The sequence below is a fragment of the Heterocephalus glaber genome, unplaced genomic scaffold, assembly GCF_053883595.1.
Source record: "Heterocephalus glaber isolate CG9 unplaced genomic scaffold, H.glaber_assembly_v1.0 deba00001451, whole genome shotgun sequence".
In the NCBI taxonomy this organism is placed as follows: domain Eukaryota; kingdom Metazoa; phylum Chordata; class Mammalia; order Rodentia; family Bathyergidae; genus Heterocephalus; species Heterocephalus glaber.
The window spans coordinates 4,232,871-4,248,000 of NW_028258301.1; the positions used below are offsets into that span (position 1 = coordinate 4,232,871).

A 15,130-nucleotide genomic window follows, 5' to 3' on the forward strand; every position below is an offset into this window, starting at 1 on the left:
TGTGTAGATGTCCCCCTAAAGCCTCTTGCACTCATACGTGGAGATTTTTAGGGGTGTCTGGATCTAGAATATGTGATGCTGAGATTGATTCACTGTGCAATGCTGGGATCAACAGCACTACGATTAAAGCTATGAGTGCTACCTGACCTAGGTAGTTTGAACAAGATATAAAGGATAAAAAGACCTGTGGTTGTCCCTTGCTTGCTTTTGCTTTGTTACCTTCTGCCCACCATGAACTTTTTCTCCTCTGTGATGCCTGTCTGCCATGCCACCCTGCCATAGAGCCAGCCAATTATGGACTGAAACCTCTATAAACAATGTGTAGATTTTTGATCAAGGCTAGTTGGAGTCCTATATGCTTCACTTATCTGTATGTCAAGTTCTTTCCCCCTGCTTAGGAAGTTTTCTGCTATCACTTCCGTGAATAGTTTTTTTATGTCATCTGCACTCTCTCGTTTCTTCATTGACTCTGATCAGTCTTATGTTATTCTTCTTCCCATCATCTAGCAGCTGCTAGATTGATTTCTCAAGGTCCCTTACTATTTTAAAGGAATTTTTCTTTTCCTAGTCACTCATTGCAATCTTATCTTCTATATCTGAAATTCTGTCCTCACATTGGCTCATTCTGCTGCGCAGACTTTCAGTGGAGTTTTTAATCTTCTGGAAATCTGTTTGCATCTGTTTTATGGATTCAATTTGTTTCCTGTGTTGGGATTCCATCATGTTCCTCAGCTCCTCTATTTTTTTTTATCTGTGGCTGCTCTAGATTTATTGATCATGTCTTGCACTATGGGCACAATCTCTGCTGTTATCTGAGAAATTATTTCTGGTTTCATTTTTTCCAGATTGTCTTTTGTTGCCAGTTCAGGGAGTCCAAGTGGTTGAGTATCAGATTGTTCCATCTCGTTTCCCTTTGGGGTTGGGGGAGATGTGTGCTGCTGGTGCCTGCACGGCTCACCTGGGGCACCGCTGTAGTCATTGGTGTGGTGGCCTGGAAGGTTCACCTCCTCTGCACTGGCGGCAACTCTGCTTCTTGGCACTGGAGCCGGTCAGAACAGTTTGTAGAGGTTCAGTCCATAGTCAGCTATCTCCAAGGCAGGGTGGTATGGCAGAGGGGGCATTGAAAAGCAGGCAGAAGGCAGCAGCAGACAAGTAGGAACAACCTGAAACCTCTACAAGATGTGAGTTAAACAAATCTTTCCTCCCTTAACTTGTGGGTGTTGAGTATTTCACCTCAGCAATGAGAAAAGTAAAACACCCCTGCTACATCTGTCCGCCATATTCACCTTTGCCCTGCCTTCAAGATGTCCTGAGCTCCATTATTTATATCCTTTAAGCAGCATTCCCTGCTGAAGGTAGAGGACATGCTCCAAAGCCCAGCTCTGACTTGTTTTTCCCTTGCTTCAAACTTCCCAGTGCCTTCCAGGTATTTTCAGCTGGACCAGCAAGACCTTGTTCACTTCTCTTGCTTATCTCTCACACACCTCTCTTGCCATACTCACAGGCAAACCAAGTAAGAGCAATGATTAAAACAGCACATATATACACCTACTATGCCAGACACTTGGCTTACATCAACTCATTTAAATCCTCACAGTAACTCACAAGTTATTCTCCCTTTGTAATTGATGAGGAAACTGGTGAACCAAGAAGGTGAGATCACACAGTAAACTCAGAGAGTCTAGAGGCAGAGCCTGTGTTTTGACTCTGTAGCTAGGCTTCTAGATTTGAAAAGTGCCCCATTAGGAAAGAGACCACCTTTTTTCTCACCGCCAAGGCTTGGTATTAGAATTCCCCTACCTGGAATGCCCTCTTGGGACCTTTGCACCTGGCTCGCTCTGATCATCCTTCAAGTCCATTCCTCCAGATCCCTTCTTGATCCCAAGGCTGGGCCAGAGCCCCTTCTGAATTTTCACTGCTCTGTGCTATTCCTATCAGGCCTTGGCCAGTCAGTGGGAAGCTGCTTTCTTGCCATGCACCATTCTGCATCAGGAACTTCTTATTCATCTTAGGAGGTCCAACATTTGCTGTGCCAGTGAGTATTTGCAGAATGAGGGGTTCTCAGTTTAACTAACTTCACACTTTGCTAAGGTTGAATGAATTCCTGGGAGATCTCAATATAGGCATTTATTAAGCACCATTTGTGGGTACAGCCCTGAACCAAGCACTCTGGGCAAGAAAAAAAATAATGAATATAAGATTCAGTTGTGGTTGGCCTGGCAAAGTCCATCCTGACCAGCTGGAAGTTGGCACAGGGCAGGGTCTCTACCATCCAATTTTAATTTAAAATCTTCCACCACTATTCCTTCTTCTTCCAGGCTCTCCAGCTTCCATCCTTCCGGATCTTGCTTTCTTCCATCTTCCTGATTAAATCTTCTCAAAGTGAAGGACCCAGAAAGCTTGTTTACAGATGAGACAGACTGATCTCAAGAAAGCTGGTGATGTCAGGAGGGAGATTATTCTCACTTGACAGAGGGGATTCTTATACTTTGGTAGAGAGGAATAAAATAGATGGGATAACAGAATGTCAGTATTGGGTGTGGCCTTGGGAATTATTTAATTCTCTCTCTTATTTTTATTGTAATTTATTTTGTTTTCCTTTTAATTTTTATTAGCGCATATTTGCAATACATAATGATTGCATTCATTCTGAAGAGTCAGTACATGTACATGATACATTTTAATTCTTTTTATGACCCTGTTATGGCTTGTGTCTAGATGTCCCCCCAAAGCCTCATGCAGTAATAGGTGAGGCTTTTCAGAAGTGGTTAGATTAAGTGCGTGATGCTGGAATTAAGGGTGTATGATTACTGAATTAGTCCATTGATTGACTTGGCATAGTTCTGGGTGTGGATAATAGGAAGACCCACCTGCCCTAAGGGCATGGAGTCCAGACAGAATATAAAACCCAGAAAGAGAGCTGCTGTTTTTTTTTCTGTAATGAATTTTATTGGTACATTTTAGGTATACAATATAATGACATTCATCATTGGAAATTTGCACCTTTACATAATCTATCTTGGTTCTTATTTTTTCCCCATTCCCTTGCCCTTCCTTCATCCCCTCCATCCTCCTTATTTACAAAGACTTTGTTTCCATTTTGTCATTTTCTCATATTAATTCTATTCCCTTCTTTCCTTTCCCCTACCCCTCCCACTTCCCCTTCGCCTCTCTTCTTCCTATTTCACATTATCTATTATACCTTTTAGTCCTTATTTACACTTTCAGTTTCTCACACTAGAGAAACTATTTGGTATTTACACGTGTGTGTCATATTTATTTCACTTAAGAGTATTGCCTCAATGAGCAGCAATTTAGCTATAAATGTCTCTAATTTCTCATTTTTTATAGCTGAGTAGTACTCCATTTTATTGTTTTAAAACCCACATTTTCTTTATCCAGTCTCCAGTTGATGGGCAATTGGGCTGCTTCCAAGTTTTAGCTATTACAAATTGTGCTGCTATGAACATGAGTGTACATACATCACTATGGTGTGATTCTTTTAATTCTTGGGGGAAGATACCCAGCAGAGGAATAGCTGAGTCAAATGGGACTTCCTGTCCTAGTTCTCTGAGGTATCTCCATACTGATTTCCACAGTGGTTGCACCACTCTGCACTCCCACCAGCAGTGGAGTAAGGTTCCTCTTTTCCCACAGCCCCACAAGCATTTGTTATTGGTTGATTTCATGATAGCAGGCATTCTTTAAGGGGTGATGTGGAATAGCAGTGTTGTTTTCATTTGCATCTCTCGAATGACCAGTGATGTTGAACATTTTTTTATATATTTATTTGCTATTTCTACTTCTTTGTGTGAGAAATGTCGGTTCATTTCAGATGCCCATTTTTGGATTGGGTCTTTAATTTTGGGAGGTCTGACTTTAATTTAAAGTTCTTTATACATTCTAAATAGTAGACCTTTGTCTGAGAAACAGCAGGTGAAAAATTTTTCCCACATTGTAGGTTGTCTCTTCACACTGTTGGTGATTTCTCTTGCTGTGTAGAAGCTTTTTAGTAAGAAGAGATCCCACTTGCTGCTTGTTTGTGCTAGTTCATGGGCAACAGATGTTTGGTCATAAAATCTTTTCCTACATCAATGTCTTCAAGAGTTCTACCTAACCTCTGTTCCAACTGGTTCAGTGTGTCTGTTTTGATATTTAGATCTTTAATCCATTTTGATTTTCATTTAGTGCATGGTGAAAGATATAGGTATAGTTTTAATCTTTGGCAAGTTGAAACCCAATTTTTCCAGCACCATTTATTAAAGAGGCTATCTTTCCTCCAGTGAGGGTGCTTGGCTCCTTTGTCGAAGATGAGGTAGCTGATTATGTCTGGAGGTGTTCCTGCATCTTCCAATATGTCCACTGGTCCTCGGGTCTGTTTCTTTGCCAGTACCATGCTGTTTTTATCACAGTAGCTTTGTAGTATAGTTTCAACTTGGGGATTGTGATGCCCCCTGTCATGTCTCTGTTATCTAGAATTGCTTTTGCTATTCTAGGTCTCTTCTTGTTCCAAATGAATTTTTGGATTTTTTTCTCCAGGTCTGTGAAGTATGCTGCTGGAATTTCAATTGAGATTGCATTGAATATATATAGCAGTTTTGGAAGTATGGCCATTTCACTATGTTGATTCTTCCCACCCAAGAACAAGGGATGTCTTTCCATCTTCTGATATCATCTTCAATCTCTCTTTTCAGAGTGCTATAGTTTTCAGAGAAGAGGTCCTTGATTTCTTTTGTTAGGTTGATTCCTAAGCATTTCAATTTTTGGATGCTATTGTGAAAGGAATTGTTTACCCTATTTCTCTCTCAGTGAATATCTTGTTTGTGTAGAGGAAAGCTATTAATTTTTGTGTGTTGACCTTGTATCCAGCCACTTTACTGAATTTGGTCAGTAAGTGTAGAAGATGTTTGATCGAGTTCTTAGGGTCTTCTATGTAGTATCATGTCATCTACAAATAATGACCATTTGATTTCCTCATTTCCTGTTTTTATTCTTTTTATGTCTTTCTCTTGTCTAATTGCTGTGGCTAATGTTTCCAAAACTACATTGAACAGGAGTGGTGATAGTGAACATCTTTGTCTTGTTCCTGATTTTAGTGTGAAAGATTTCAGTTTTTGACTATTTAGTACGATATTGGCTGTTGGCTTTTCATAGACGACTTTTGTCAGATTGAGGTAGAGACCATCTATTCCAATTTTTATAGGGTTTTTATCATAAATGCATGTTGGATTTTGTAGAATGCTTTTTCTGCATCAATTAAGATGATCACATAGTTTTTGTCCTTGGCTCTATTGATGTAGTGTATTACATTTATTGGTTTGCATATGTTGAACCATCCCTGCATCCCTGGGATGAATCCCACTTGGTCAGGGTGTATGATCTTCTTGATGATCTTCTGCATTCTATTTGCCATCATCTTATCAGAGATTTTTGCATCTATGTTCATTAGTGAAATTGACCTATACTTCTCTTTTTCAGTTGGGTGTTTCTCTGCTTTGGGGATCAAGGTGATGCATGCTTCCAGGAATGAATTCAGGGGTATTGCTTCCCTTTCAATTTCATTGAAGAATTTAAACAGTAGTGGCAGTAGTTCCTCTCTAAATGTCTTGTAGAATTCAGCAGTGAAGCCATCAGGACACTGGCTTTTCTTGGTTGGTAAATTTTTAATTATGTTTTCAATTTCACTGGTTGATATTGGGTTGTTTAGTATTTTTAGATCGTCTTTGTTCAACTTTGGTAATTCATATGCATCTAGGACTCTGTTCATTTCTTCTCTGTATTCCATCTTATTGGCATATAGGTTCTCAAAGTAGGTATGATGATCCCCTGGATTTGTGCTGGGTCTATTGTAATTTCATCCTTTTCATTACTAATTGCATGGATTTGGGCCTTTTCTTTCCTTTTTCTGATAACATTGGCTAAAGGTTTGTCAATTTTGATTATTCTTTCCAAGAACCAACTCTTGGCTTCATTGATTTTTTTGTATCATTCTCTTAGTATTCATTGCATTGATTTCTGCTCTAATCTTTATAATTTCCTCCCTTGTGTGAGCTTTGGGTTTGTCCTGCTCTTCTTTTTCTAGAAGCTTGAAGTTCAGCATCAGGTTGTTTAATTGAGCTCACTCTGTTTTCCTAATATGAGCATTCACTGCTATGTATTTCCCTTGTAAGACTGCTTTCATTGTGTCCCATAGATTCTGATATGTTATATTGCCATTGTCATTTAATTGTAGGAACTGTCTGATTTCTTCTTTAATTTCCTCTGTGACCTATTGGTTATTCAGAAGTGCGTTGTTCAATTTCCATGTCTTTATGAAATTCTTGCAATTTCTTTTGCTATGGATCTCCAGTTTCATCACAGTATGGTCTGATAATACACAGGGGATAAATTCAATTCCTTTGCACTTCCTTAAACATATTCTATGAGCGAGTATGTGGTCTATTTTGGAGAATGACCTATATGCAGCTAAAAAGAATGTGTATTCTGATTTTGTGAGGTGAAACACTCTGTAAATATCTGTTAAGTTCATTTGTTCAAGAGTTTGATTGAGTTCTAGTATTGCTTAATTTTTGTCTATCTATCTTTGATCTATTTGTGACAGTGGGTTATTGAGGTCCCCCACTACTATTGTATTAGTGCTTACTTGATTTTTCATGTCAGTATTTGTTTTAGATAGTTGGGCACATCGCTTCTCGGCCTTTTGGCTAAGATCAAGTGTAGATAGTTGGGCACACTAGTGTTTGGTGCATATATATTAATGATTGTCATCTCTTCCTCTGGGATTGTTCCCTTTACAAGGATGTAGTGTCTTCCTTTGTCTCTCTTAATCAGTGTTGGTTTGAAATCCACTTGATCTGCGAAGAGGATAGCTACTTCTGCTTTTTTTCACGTTCCTGTCACATGGAGTATTGTTTTCCACCCTTTAACTTTGAGTCTGTGAATTTCTTTTTTAATTATGTGTGTTTCTTGTATGCAGCATATTGTTGGATCTTGCTTCTTGCACCATGCTGCCAGTCTATTTCTTTTGTTTGGTGAATTGAGACCATTACCATTGATGGTTATAACTGATATGTATTGACTTATCATTGTCACGACTTTTTCTTTTTGTTGGATTCTCCCCTTTTGCTCTAATTCCTTGTCATGCCTGATGGATTCATTCTGCTGGGCTTCCTGGGTTATGATTCTCATTGTCTTTTCCTAGGATATTGTCTAAAATTTTTTGGAGTGCCGGCTTGGTATTCATGAAGTTCCTAAAGTGCTCTTTGTCAAGGAAGTATCTTATTTCTCCATCAGTTTTGAAAGATAATTTTGCAGGGTACATCAATCTGGGGTGGAGGCTGTTTTCCTTTAGGGTTTGCAATATGTCACTACAAGCTCTTCTTGCCTTGAGGGTTTGTGTTGAGAAGTGTGCTATGTTTCTGATAGGCTGTACTTTGTATGTGATTTTTTTTCTCTAACTGCTTGTAGGATTTTTTTTCTTCTGTTGGGTTTCTAGAGTCTTAACTATTATATGCCTATGTGTTATTATATGCCTATGTGTGTATTATATGCTTTTTTTCATCAAAGCTAGCTGGAGTTCTATATGCCTCACTTATCTGGAAGTTCTCTTCCCTTGCTTAGGAAGTTTTCTGCCATTACTTCTGTGAACAGTTTTTTTTATGTTGTCTGCATGATTAGTCTTATGTTATTCTTCTTTGCATCATCTAGCAGCTGCTGGATTAATTTCTTGTGGTTCCTTACTATTTTAAAGAAATTTTTCTTTTCCTGGTCAATCATTGCAATCTTATCATCTGTATCTGAAATTCTGTCCTCACATTGGCTCATTCTGCTGAGTAAACTTTCAATGGAGTTTTTAATCTCTTGGAAATCTGTTTGCATCTGTTTTATGGATTCCATGTGTTTCCTATGTTGGGATTCCATCGTGTTCCTCACCTCCTCTATTTTTTTATCTGTGGCTGCTCTAGATTTATTAATCATGTCTTGCACTATGAGAACAATCTCTGCTGTTGTCTGAGAAATTATTTCTGATTTCATTTTTTCTGGATTGACTTTTGTTGCCAGTTCAGGGAGTCCAGGTGGTTGAGTATCAGATTGTTCCATTTCATTTCCCTTTGGGGTTGCTTTAGGTGATCTGGAAGTCTGGTTTTGAGACTTGTTTCTGTGTCTTCTAATTTCAGTGGTGGTGGGGAGGTGTGCTGCTGGTGGCTGTGCGGCTCACTTCCTCAGTGCTGGGGACAGTTGTACTGTGTCCCGGAAGGTTTCTTCTCAGCACCAAGGGGTGACTCTGCTCCTTGGCACTTGGGGCAGTGGTACGGTGGCCAAAAGCTGCTCTTTTTGGTTGCTGCTTGCTGCTTGTTACTTCACTGCTGGTTTCCTTCTACCTGCCCTGCATTACCATGCACTGTTTATCTCCTGTGATGCTCCTCTGCAATGCCACCCTTCCTTGAAGCCAGCTAACTATGAATTGAAACCACTACAAACTGTGAGATGAAATTAACCTTTCCTACTTTAACTTTTAATTTTGAGTATTTTGTCTCAGTGACAAAATACCTTCCCCTTCCCTCTCTCCATCTCTTCATCCACTTCACATTTGCAAAAGATCTATCCTCCTTTTTCCTATTATTCACCTTTTACTTTGTTCTTTAAATTATGTATACTTTGGGTTTCTGATATAAGAGAAACAATGTGATAAATAAGATGGATGTCTGATTTATTTCACTTAATATTATGGTTTCAAGGTACATCTATTTTCCTGCAAATGACTCAAAGCTACCCTTTTTTATAGCAGAGCAGTGCTTCTTTCCTATCCATAAAAATTTCTTTCTCTTGACTGATTGCTTTGGCTAAAATTTTGAATATTGTATTGAAGAAGTATGGTGATAATGGACATCCTTTTTCCTGATTTTAGAGGGAAAAAGTTCAGATTTTTCCATTTAATATGACGTTGGCAGTAGGTTTGTCACAATGACCTTTATCAGATTGAGATGTTCCTTCTCTACCTATTTTTTCAAATTTTTTTATCATGAATTGATGTTGATTTTGTCAAAAGTTTTTTCTGTGTATATTGATGTCATATGATTTTTGTCCTTGCTTCTACCTATATGATATATTACACTTATTGATTTTCATATGTTGGAGCATCTTTGCATCCATGAGATAAAGCCTACTTGGTCATGATTTATGATCTTTTTAATGATTTGTTGCATGGTTTGCCAGTATCTTGTTGACAATCTTTATATCTATGTTCAATGAAGAGATTGGCTTGTAGTTTTCATTTGTGGTGACTTATTACCTGGTTTTAGAATCAAGGGAATACTAACTTTAGGAATGCATTCGTCAATATTCCTTCCCTTTCCATTTCATTAAAGAGTTTGAGGAGTACTGGGATTATTTCTTATGTTTGATAAGAAGTTTTCTTCACTAAACTGGCCATTCATGGTTTGTATCATTATGTTTAGCTCAGCTAATTTTTTGTTAGTGTCTTCTGTATACTCACTGTTCGTTTTGTTTATTAAGTTCATTATCTATTTAGCTATATCATCTTTGAGCTCACCAAGAACCTTATTGATCTGTTTTTGTCTCCTCTTTATCACTTTGTATAATTCAGCTGTTTGGCTTTTGATTTCTTTCCCAGCAATAATCAGTGGATCTGCTTTGGGGAAGTCAAAAGTTTTTACAGGCATTTTATTGCTTTGTTTTCTTATATTTCTATTGTTTTCAGTGTGTGTGTGTGTATATGTGTGTGTGTGTGTGTGTGTGTGTGTGTGTGCATGGACCTTGAGGGTCTTAAGTCAACTATAGTGGAAAGATTTTGTTGCTAGAATGGAGATTTCTTTTTTTAGTGTCTTCTTTCCATCAGTGTGCTCCAGGCATGGCTAACTATAGGCCTTTCACTCTGTCCTAGGATACTCTGTTAATCTGGAGAGGGGAAGGTACAGTTGTAATTGGCCTGGCACCCAGTTCTCTGGAAATGAACCTCAATATTATTGATGATACGAAGATAAACCAGGCATTGAAATACAGTAAAACGTGATTAATAGCAATAACTTTTCCATCCTGGCTATAGCAATAAAATCAGCAACAATAAATAGATTCAAAGACAAACTGGATATTGCCATACCTTAAGAACCAATAAAAGATACTACTATACCATGCTTAACAACAGAAAAGAGATCTATCATATAATGTGGACATAAAGACACAACAAATATTTACTTACAGTAAATATCTATTAAATGCAATGACTATACTACCATTAACAATAGGGAAAAAAATCTCAATAATGAAAGAATGGAATCAGTTAAATATCTAAAGATTAATAAAACAATACTAGTAAGATAGAGAAGGTGGGAACTGGGAAAATGAAATAAGTAAAACTTGAAAAGCAAAGAAAAGGAAAATGAGAAGGAAGAGAGAAAAGTGAGACAAAGTATCATATTAAGAAGTACAGAAAAATTAGAATTAGATAAAATTAACAGAAAAGAACAATTAAGAAAAAGAAGGAAAAAGAGAAAAATAAAGGAAAGAAGAAAAAAGAAACAAAATCCCCCTCAAAAAATAAAGAAAAAGAGAAGTGAGTTTAAAATTTTTATGTTTTTGAATGAATAATTCCATTCTAGGTTCTGCAGTATTGGAATCCACCAAATACAGGGGAGGGATAGTGAGTTGCTACTTAGACTTATTTCATTTCCACACTCATATTTTGTGTGTGAACACAGAATCCTGGCCTGTCTTTCCTGCTGGGCATAGATGGTCAATTGTGTCCACTGTAGGACTGTATTCTCTACAGCTGGTTCCAGTTTCCATGTCTCTCTGTGTGCCCTAAGTCATGGCTTTCTTCACCTAGCTGTATGGCCAGTAGGTTTGTCAGGTCCCCACTACCACCACCACCACTGAAAGCCCTCTGAACACCCCAGGCTGTGGCAACTGTCCAAGCTGAGGCATAATCCTGGTAAATCATGCTAATATGGCAGATGGAGAAAGCAAACAGATCCTGAACTCTGTGTTGGTTGTTGGAAAAGAGAGATTAAGTAGTCCACTGGACTTAATCCCAGCCCTTTCAGACCCAGCCCGCTCTGAAAGGCACACACAGCCAGCCTGGCTTCCCACCATGGAGAGCAGGAGTCCTGTGTCCTTCCCAGCCTGAGCTTAAACTTCTATGCTTAGCCTGTTCCTTCTCTGCAACTGTCTTGTGGTCATTTCTCACCCAGGCACTGTTGTGGGGTGATCCCAGAAATGTTGAAGTATAGTTGTTCTGTAGCTCAGTCTTAAACAATTAACCCCTTCCCAAAATGGCTGCTGACTAAACACTCTCAAATATAGCAAGTGCTGCACTGGATTTCTTCTTCAACTAACCTGCCATGCAGAAGGCATTACTTTCAAAGTTAAATCCCATGTTGTTTTAATAATTTACTATAATCATGGGCTTTTCTTGGGGCTAACACATTTGTTTTGATTTGTTGTTTCTCCCCAGAGCTGTTGAACCTATCAAGGCTAACTTTGTGTTGATAAGGACAGGTCCCCTCCCCTAGATGCTGGGATTAACTTTCTGGGCTGCTTTATTTTTTGAGTTGTGCTCTGTTTCTCCAGCATCTCTGTAGTTTCTAGTTTTCCTATCAGTTCCCTCCTGCTTCCTAGAGATCTACTTCTTTTTTTTTCTTCTCCAAGTTGTAGTTTTTTAGATGTCGTGATTCCAGGTCCCAGAGAGGCTATATTTTGCTGTCTGTCTTTATTCTGCCATTCTTTCTCTCAATTTTAAAGAGACAAGGGCCAGAGGCTTTCTACATGTACCTAGTAACTGAGCTCAAACTTGAACCCAAGTTCTCTGGATTTGTTGGTTTCACCAATTCAACGCCCGTATCCCCAAGTGGCATACTTAGTAACCCTCACAGGCCAGACCTTCAACTTCCAGAATTGCTGCTGTTTTTACTACCCTATTACCTTTCAAACTTCGCTCTGAGCAAAGCACATCATGGTGTTTAGGCCCTGTATCAGGGAGACAACATGTAGGAGCTCTGTCCCAGTCACACAGCTGTCTTCCAGGTTAGTATCATTATCCTTCTGTCACGATGATAAAACTGGTCAGAGAGCGCTAACAAGCAACTTCTCTAGGTAATAATTAGTTAAGATTCAAATACAAGTCCCTAAATGTTTCTGTTCTCTAGATCCCTCTGCTTTCCTCTTCCATGAATTACTTTTAACCCATATCCAGGGATAACATTTCCTCTCCTCTCTTTCTTTCTCTTACATCCTTCCTCATATTCCTCTCCACTTACCACCTCCTCCTACCACTAAAGAAAGAAAAACAAGAAAAAAAGAACTCCTCCCAATTCTAAATCAGTAGGAATGATTCCTATTGAATTGTGTCTGACCTCAAACTGAAAGATGACTTTAAAACCTCCCCTTTCCTTGCCCACATCCACCTGGGAAAGGAGGATCTGGGCAGCTGCAGCCTCTAGTCTGGCTTTGTTTCCACTCATTCTTTTATAGCTGCCTAATTGCCATCCCAATTAATCTACTCATCTGTGAAGGAGGATGGATCACAATGTGTTTATTCTATTTCCAGTTGCCATTCTCTGAAGCAGCATGGCCAGGCCTTAAGCATAGGCTGGCTCCTTGATGGAGGGCCGCCCCGGGAACTGGGGTCAATTAGTGGACAGATTAAGCAATTATTAGCCCCTAACAAGGGCTCCTGGCATCATTACCCTGCCTGTTTACTGGCAAACTACAACTTTAATATGAGGACCAACAAATAAATTAGGGCATCTGGTCCTCTGCAGCATCAGCCGAAAAGTAAATGTCCAACTGGCTCTCAGCTGCCGATGAATTCTCAAGCCTGGCATAATGAAAAGCCTAAGATGTTCCTCACTGGTCACAGCAGCTTTGGAATGTGCTCTGGAGTGATTTATCATTCCAAGAGTTAAATGCCTGCCACTGGGCCCATGGATTGTTCTTAGTTACCCTGCTGCCACTTCCCTGTCCAGAAAACCTACCTGTCAGGGTCCACTTCAAGGCTTTCTTCTCTTCCAGCTCTTCCTGAGCTATCTGGCAGGAAACAGAACCTCTGTACATTTTGGGAGGATTTTTCACTCTCCTATCACTTTCTGCTGTTATGCTAATTTCATGGACTTCCACAGCACCATTTGATCCCTTTTTTTGTGTTTCCAAGGAAAAAGTAGAAACAAGAAGGGAGGGACAAGGGCTCAGATATGTTGATTTCCTCATCCCTTTTCCTATAGATATGTCCAGGCCATCACCAGAAGAACACTAAGGAGGGAATGCCAGGGTCAGATTTTCACTTTAGGAAGAGCCCTTTGGTTGCAGTGTGGCAGTCACATTCCAGAAGTCATTGCTGTCATCCAGGCCCTCTGAAGGCTGGCTCAAATCCCATGTTTTCTTGGAAGCCTTCCCTGTTCTCTCTGGCAGGTAATACTCTCTTCTTCCTGTCTGCTCCTGGTCTTCATGTTATGTCTTTAGCTATGTGTCTCTTGGAAACAGAAACAGAGATATATTTATAAAATTCAGTTGGTAACACCTAGTCCATAGCCATATAACCATATTAGCTAATAACAACACAGGCCAAAAGTCACCTATTGACTATTGAGCTCTTACAATTTTTCAACCTGAGAAAAATATGTTCCTTGTTTCTTGAAACACTTTAAGGTTAACCCAGACACTTCTGTCTCCCTAGGAATCATTGACTTCCTTGTAAGCCACCACCCTGTTGCCTGTATCCTACGAGAACACCTGGTCTTTAAGATTGCACCAATGCTCAACCCTGATGGCGTCTACCTGGGTAATTACAGGTGAGGGACTGTGAGAATGCTTGGCAGTAGGTAATCACAGGATAGTGGTATGGAATCCTGAAAAAAATGCTGGTTAAACTTTTGAGAAAGAATTTTCAGATTATTCATGAGTTCATTGGAGGTAGTTGTACCCTAGCTCTTAAGAACGTGCTAATGAGCCTTGGCTGCTTCACGCACAAACACTTGTGGTCACTTGCTGGAGTTTTTGGACAGCTTGCTGGACAAGGAATCAGGACAACTAGTATAAGTTTTAATACCTGCTTTCTATGTAAATTTGGGGACTTCACATTCCTTCTCTGATGCTCAGCTTTTCTTGCATCATGGAACTATCTGGCAGGACATTTGTGAACATCAAAAGAAGTGGCAGCAGTAATGTGTTTGGCAGAATCATATGTCAGATATAATAACCACTGCTTTCCTGCTGTTCCTTCTTGGAGATAATTAATGAAGGAGAGTGGTACCTAGATCATATGAACAGCATTTCTCCTTGGTATAGGCTCATATACTCATATCTTGAATGTTCTTTCTTCTATATTCACACCATCATTTATAGCCTAAAATTCCACTGCCCAGGTGATCCTCTGCCAAAGGAACATTGAATGTGAGGTATGTAGTGTTATATCCTTATTTCACCCTTGAGGCAACGGACTTGCCCAAAGCACATAGCCAGTGAATCATCAACTAACTTCACCGCCCAAATTATGTAGATTTGGAGCTGATTAGTCCCACAATTTTCAGGATAACATCCAAACTGTCCAGCTTTGTATGCAAAGCTTTGTATGACCCAGTGCACTATATGTGCACTATTCTGCCTACTATCTCCCTTCGTAGGACTGTTGCTCTAGCTATAGTGCCTATTGGTGTCTACTCCCTTACTTTTATACAGGTGCCCCTCTGCCCAGATATTCCTTCTTCATCTCACTAACTCTCTTTGCAACTCAGTTTGTGTCCTATTTGACTTCCCTAAATCCCAAACAGAATTGGCCATTCCCTTCTCTGATTCCTCACAGGCCAGATTATTGAACAAATCATCTCATTAAGTAGACTTGATGTAATTCAAGGTACCGGAAGTTGAGATTGAACCTTAATGGTCTCAATATTCCAACTGTCTAATAACAGGGATCTACACAAACTAGATGCTCAGAAAGTGTTTGATGACTGTAAGTGAATCAAAGTGATGACTTTACTGATGAAGATACTGAGGCCCAGAGATGAGATGGAAATTGCCCAAATCCTTAGCTGAGCTCACATCAGAACCAAATTTTCTGACACCTAGCCTGCCCCATTTTACAAAGTGTTGGTTTACTGATTCCAAACATGGAAAT

General features: G+C 39.4%; 1 protein-coding gene across 3 annotated transcripts in view; it reads left to right on the top strand.

The window, feature by feature from the left end:
* The window catches only part of LOC101710436 (AGBL carboxypeptidase 4), a 1,386,524-nt gene that overhangs the window by 1,216,022 nt on the left and 155,372 nt on the right, over positions 1 to 15,130 (top strand). For all 3 annotated transcript variants that reach the window (XM_087214859.1, XM_021247946.2, XM_021247945.2), the window contains exon 8: positions 13,691 to 13,805. In XM_087214859.1, coding sequence (XP_087070985.1) covers positions 13,691 to 13,805 — 115 coding nt within the window. The remainder of the gene's footprint in view (positions 1 to 13,690; positions 13,806 to 15,130) is intronic.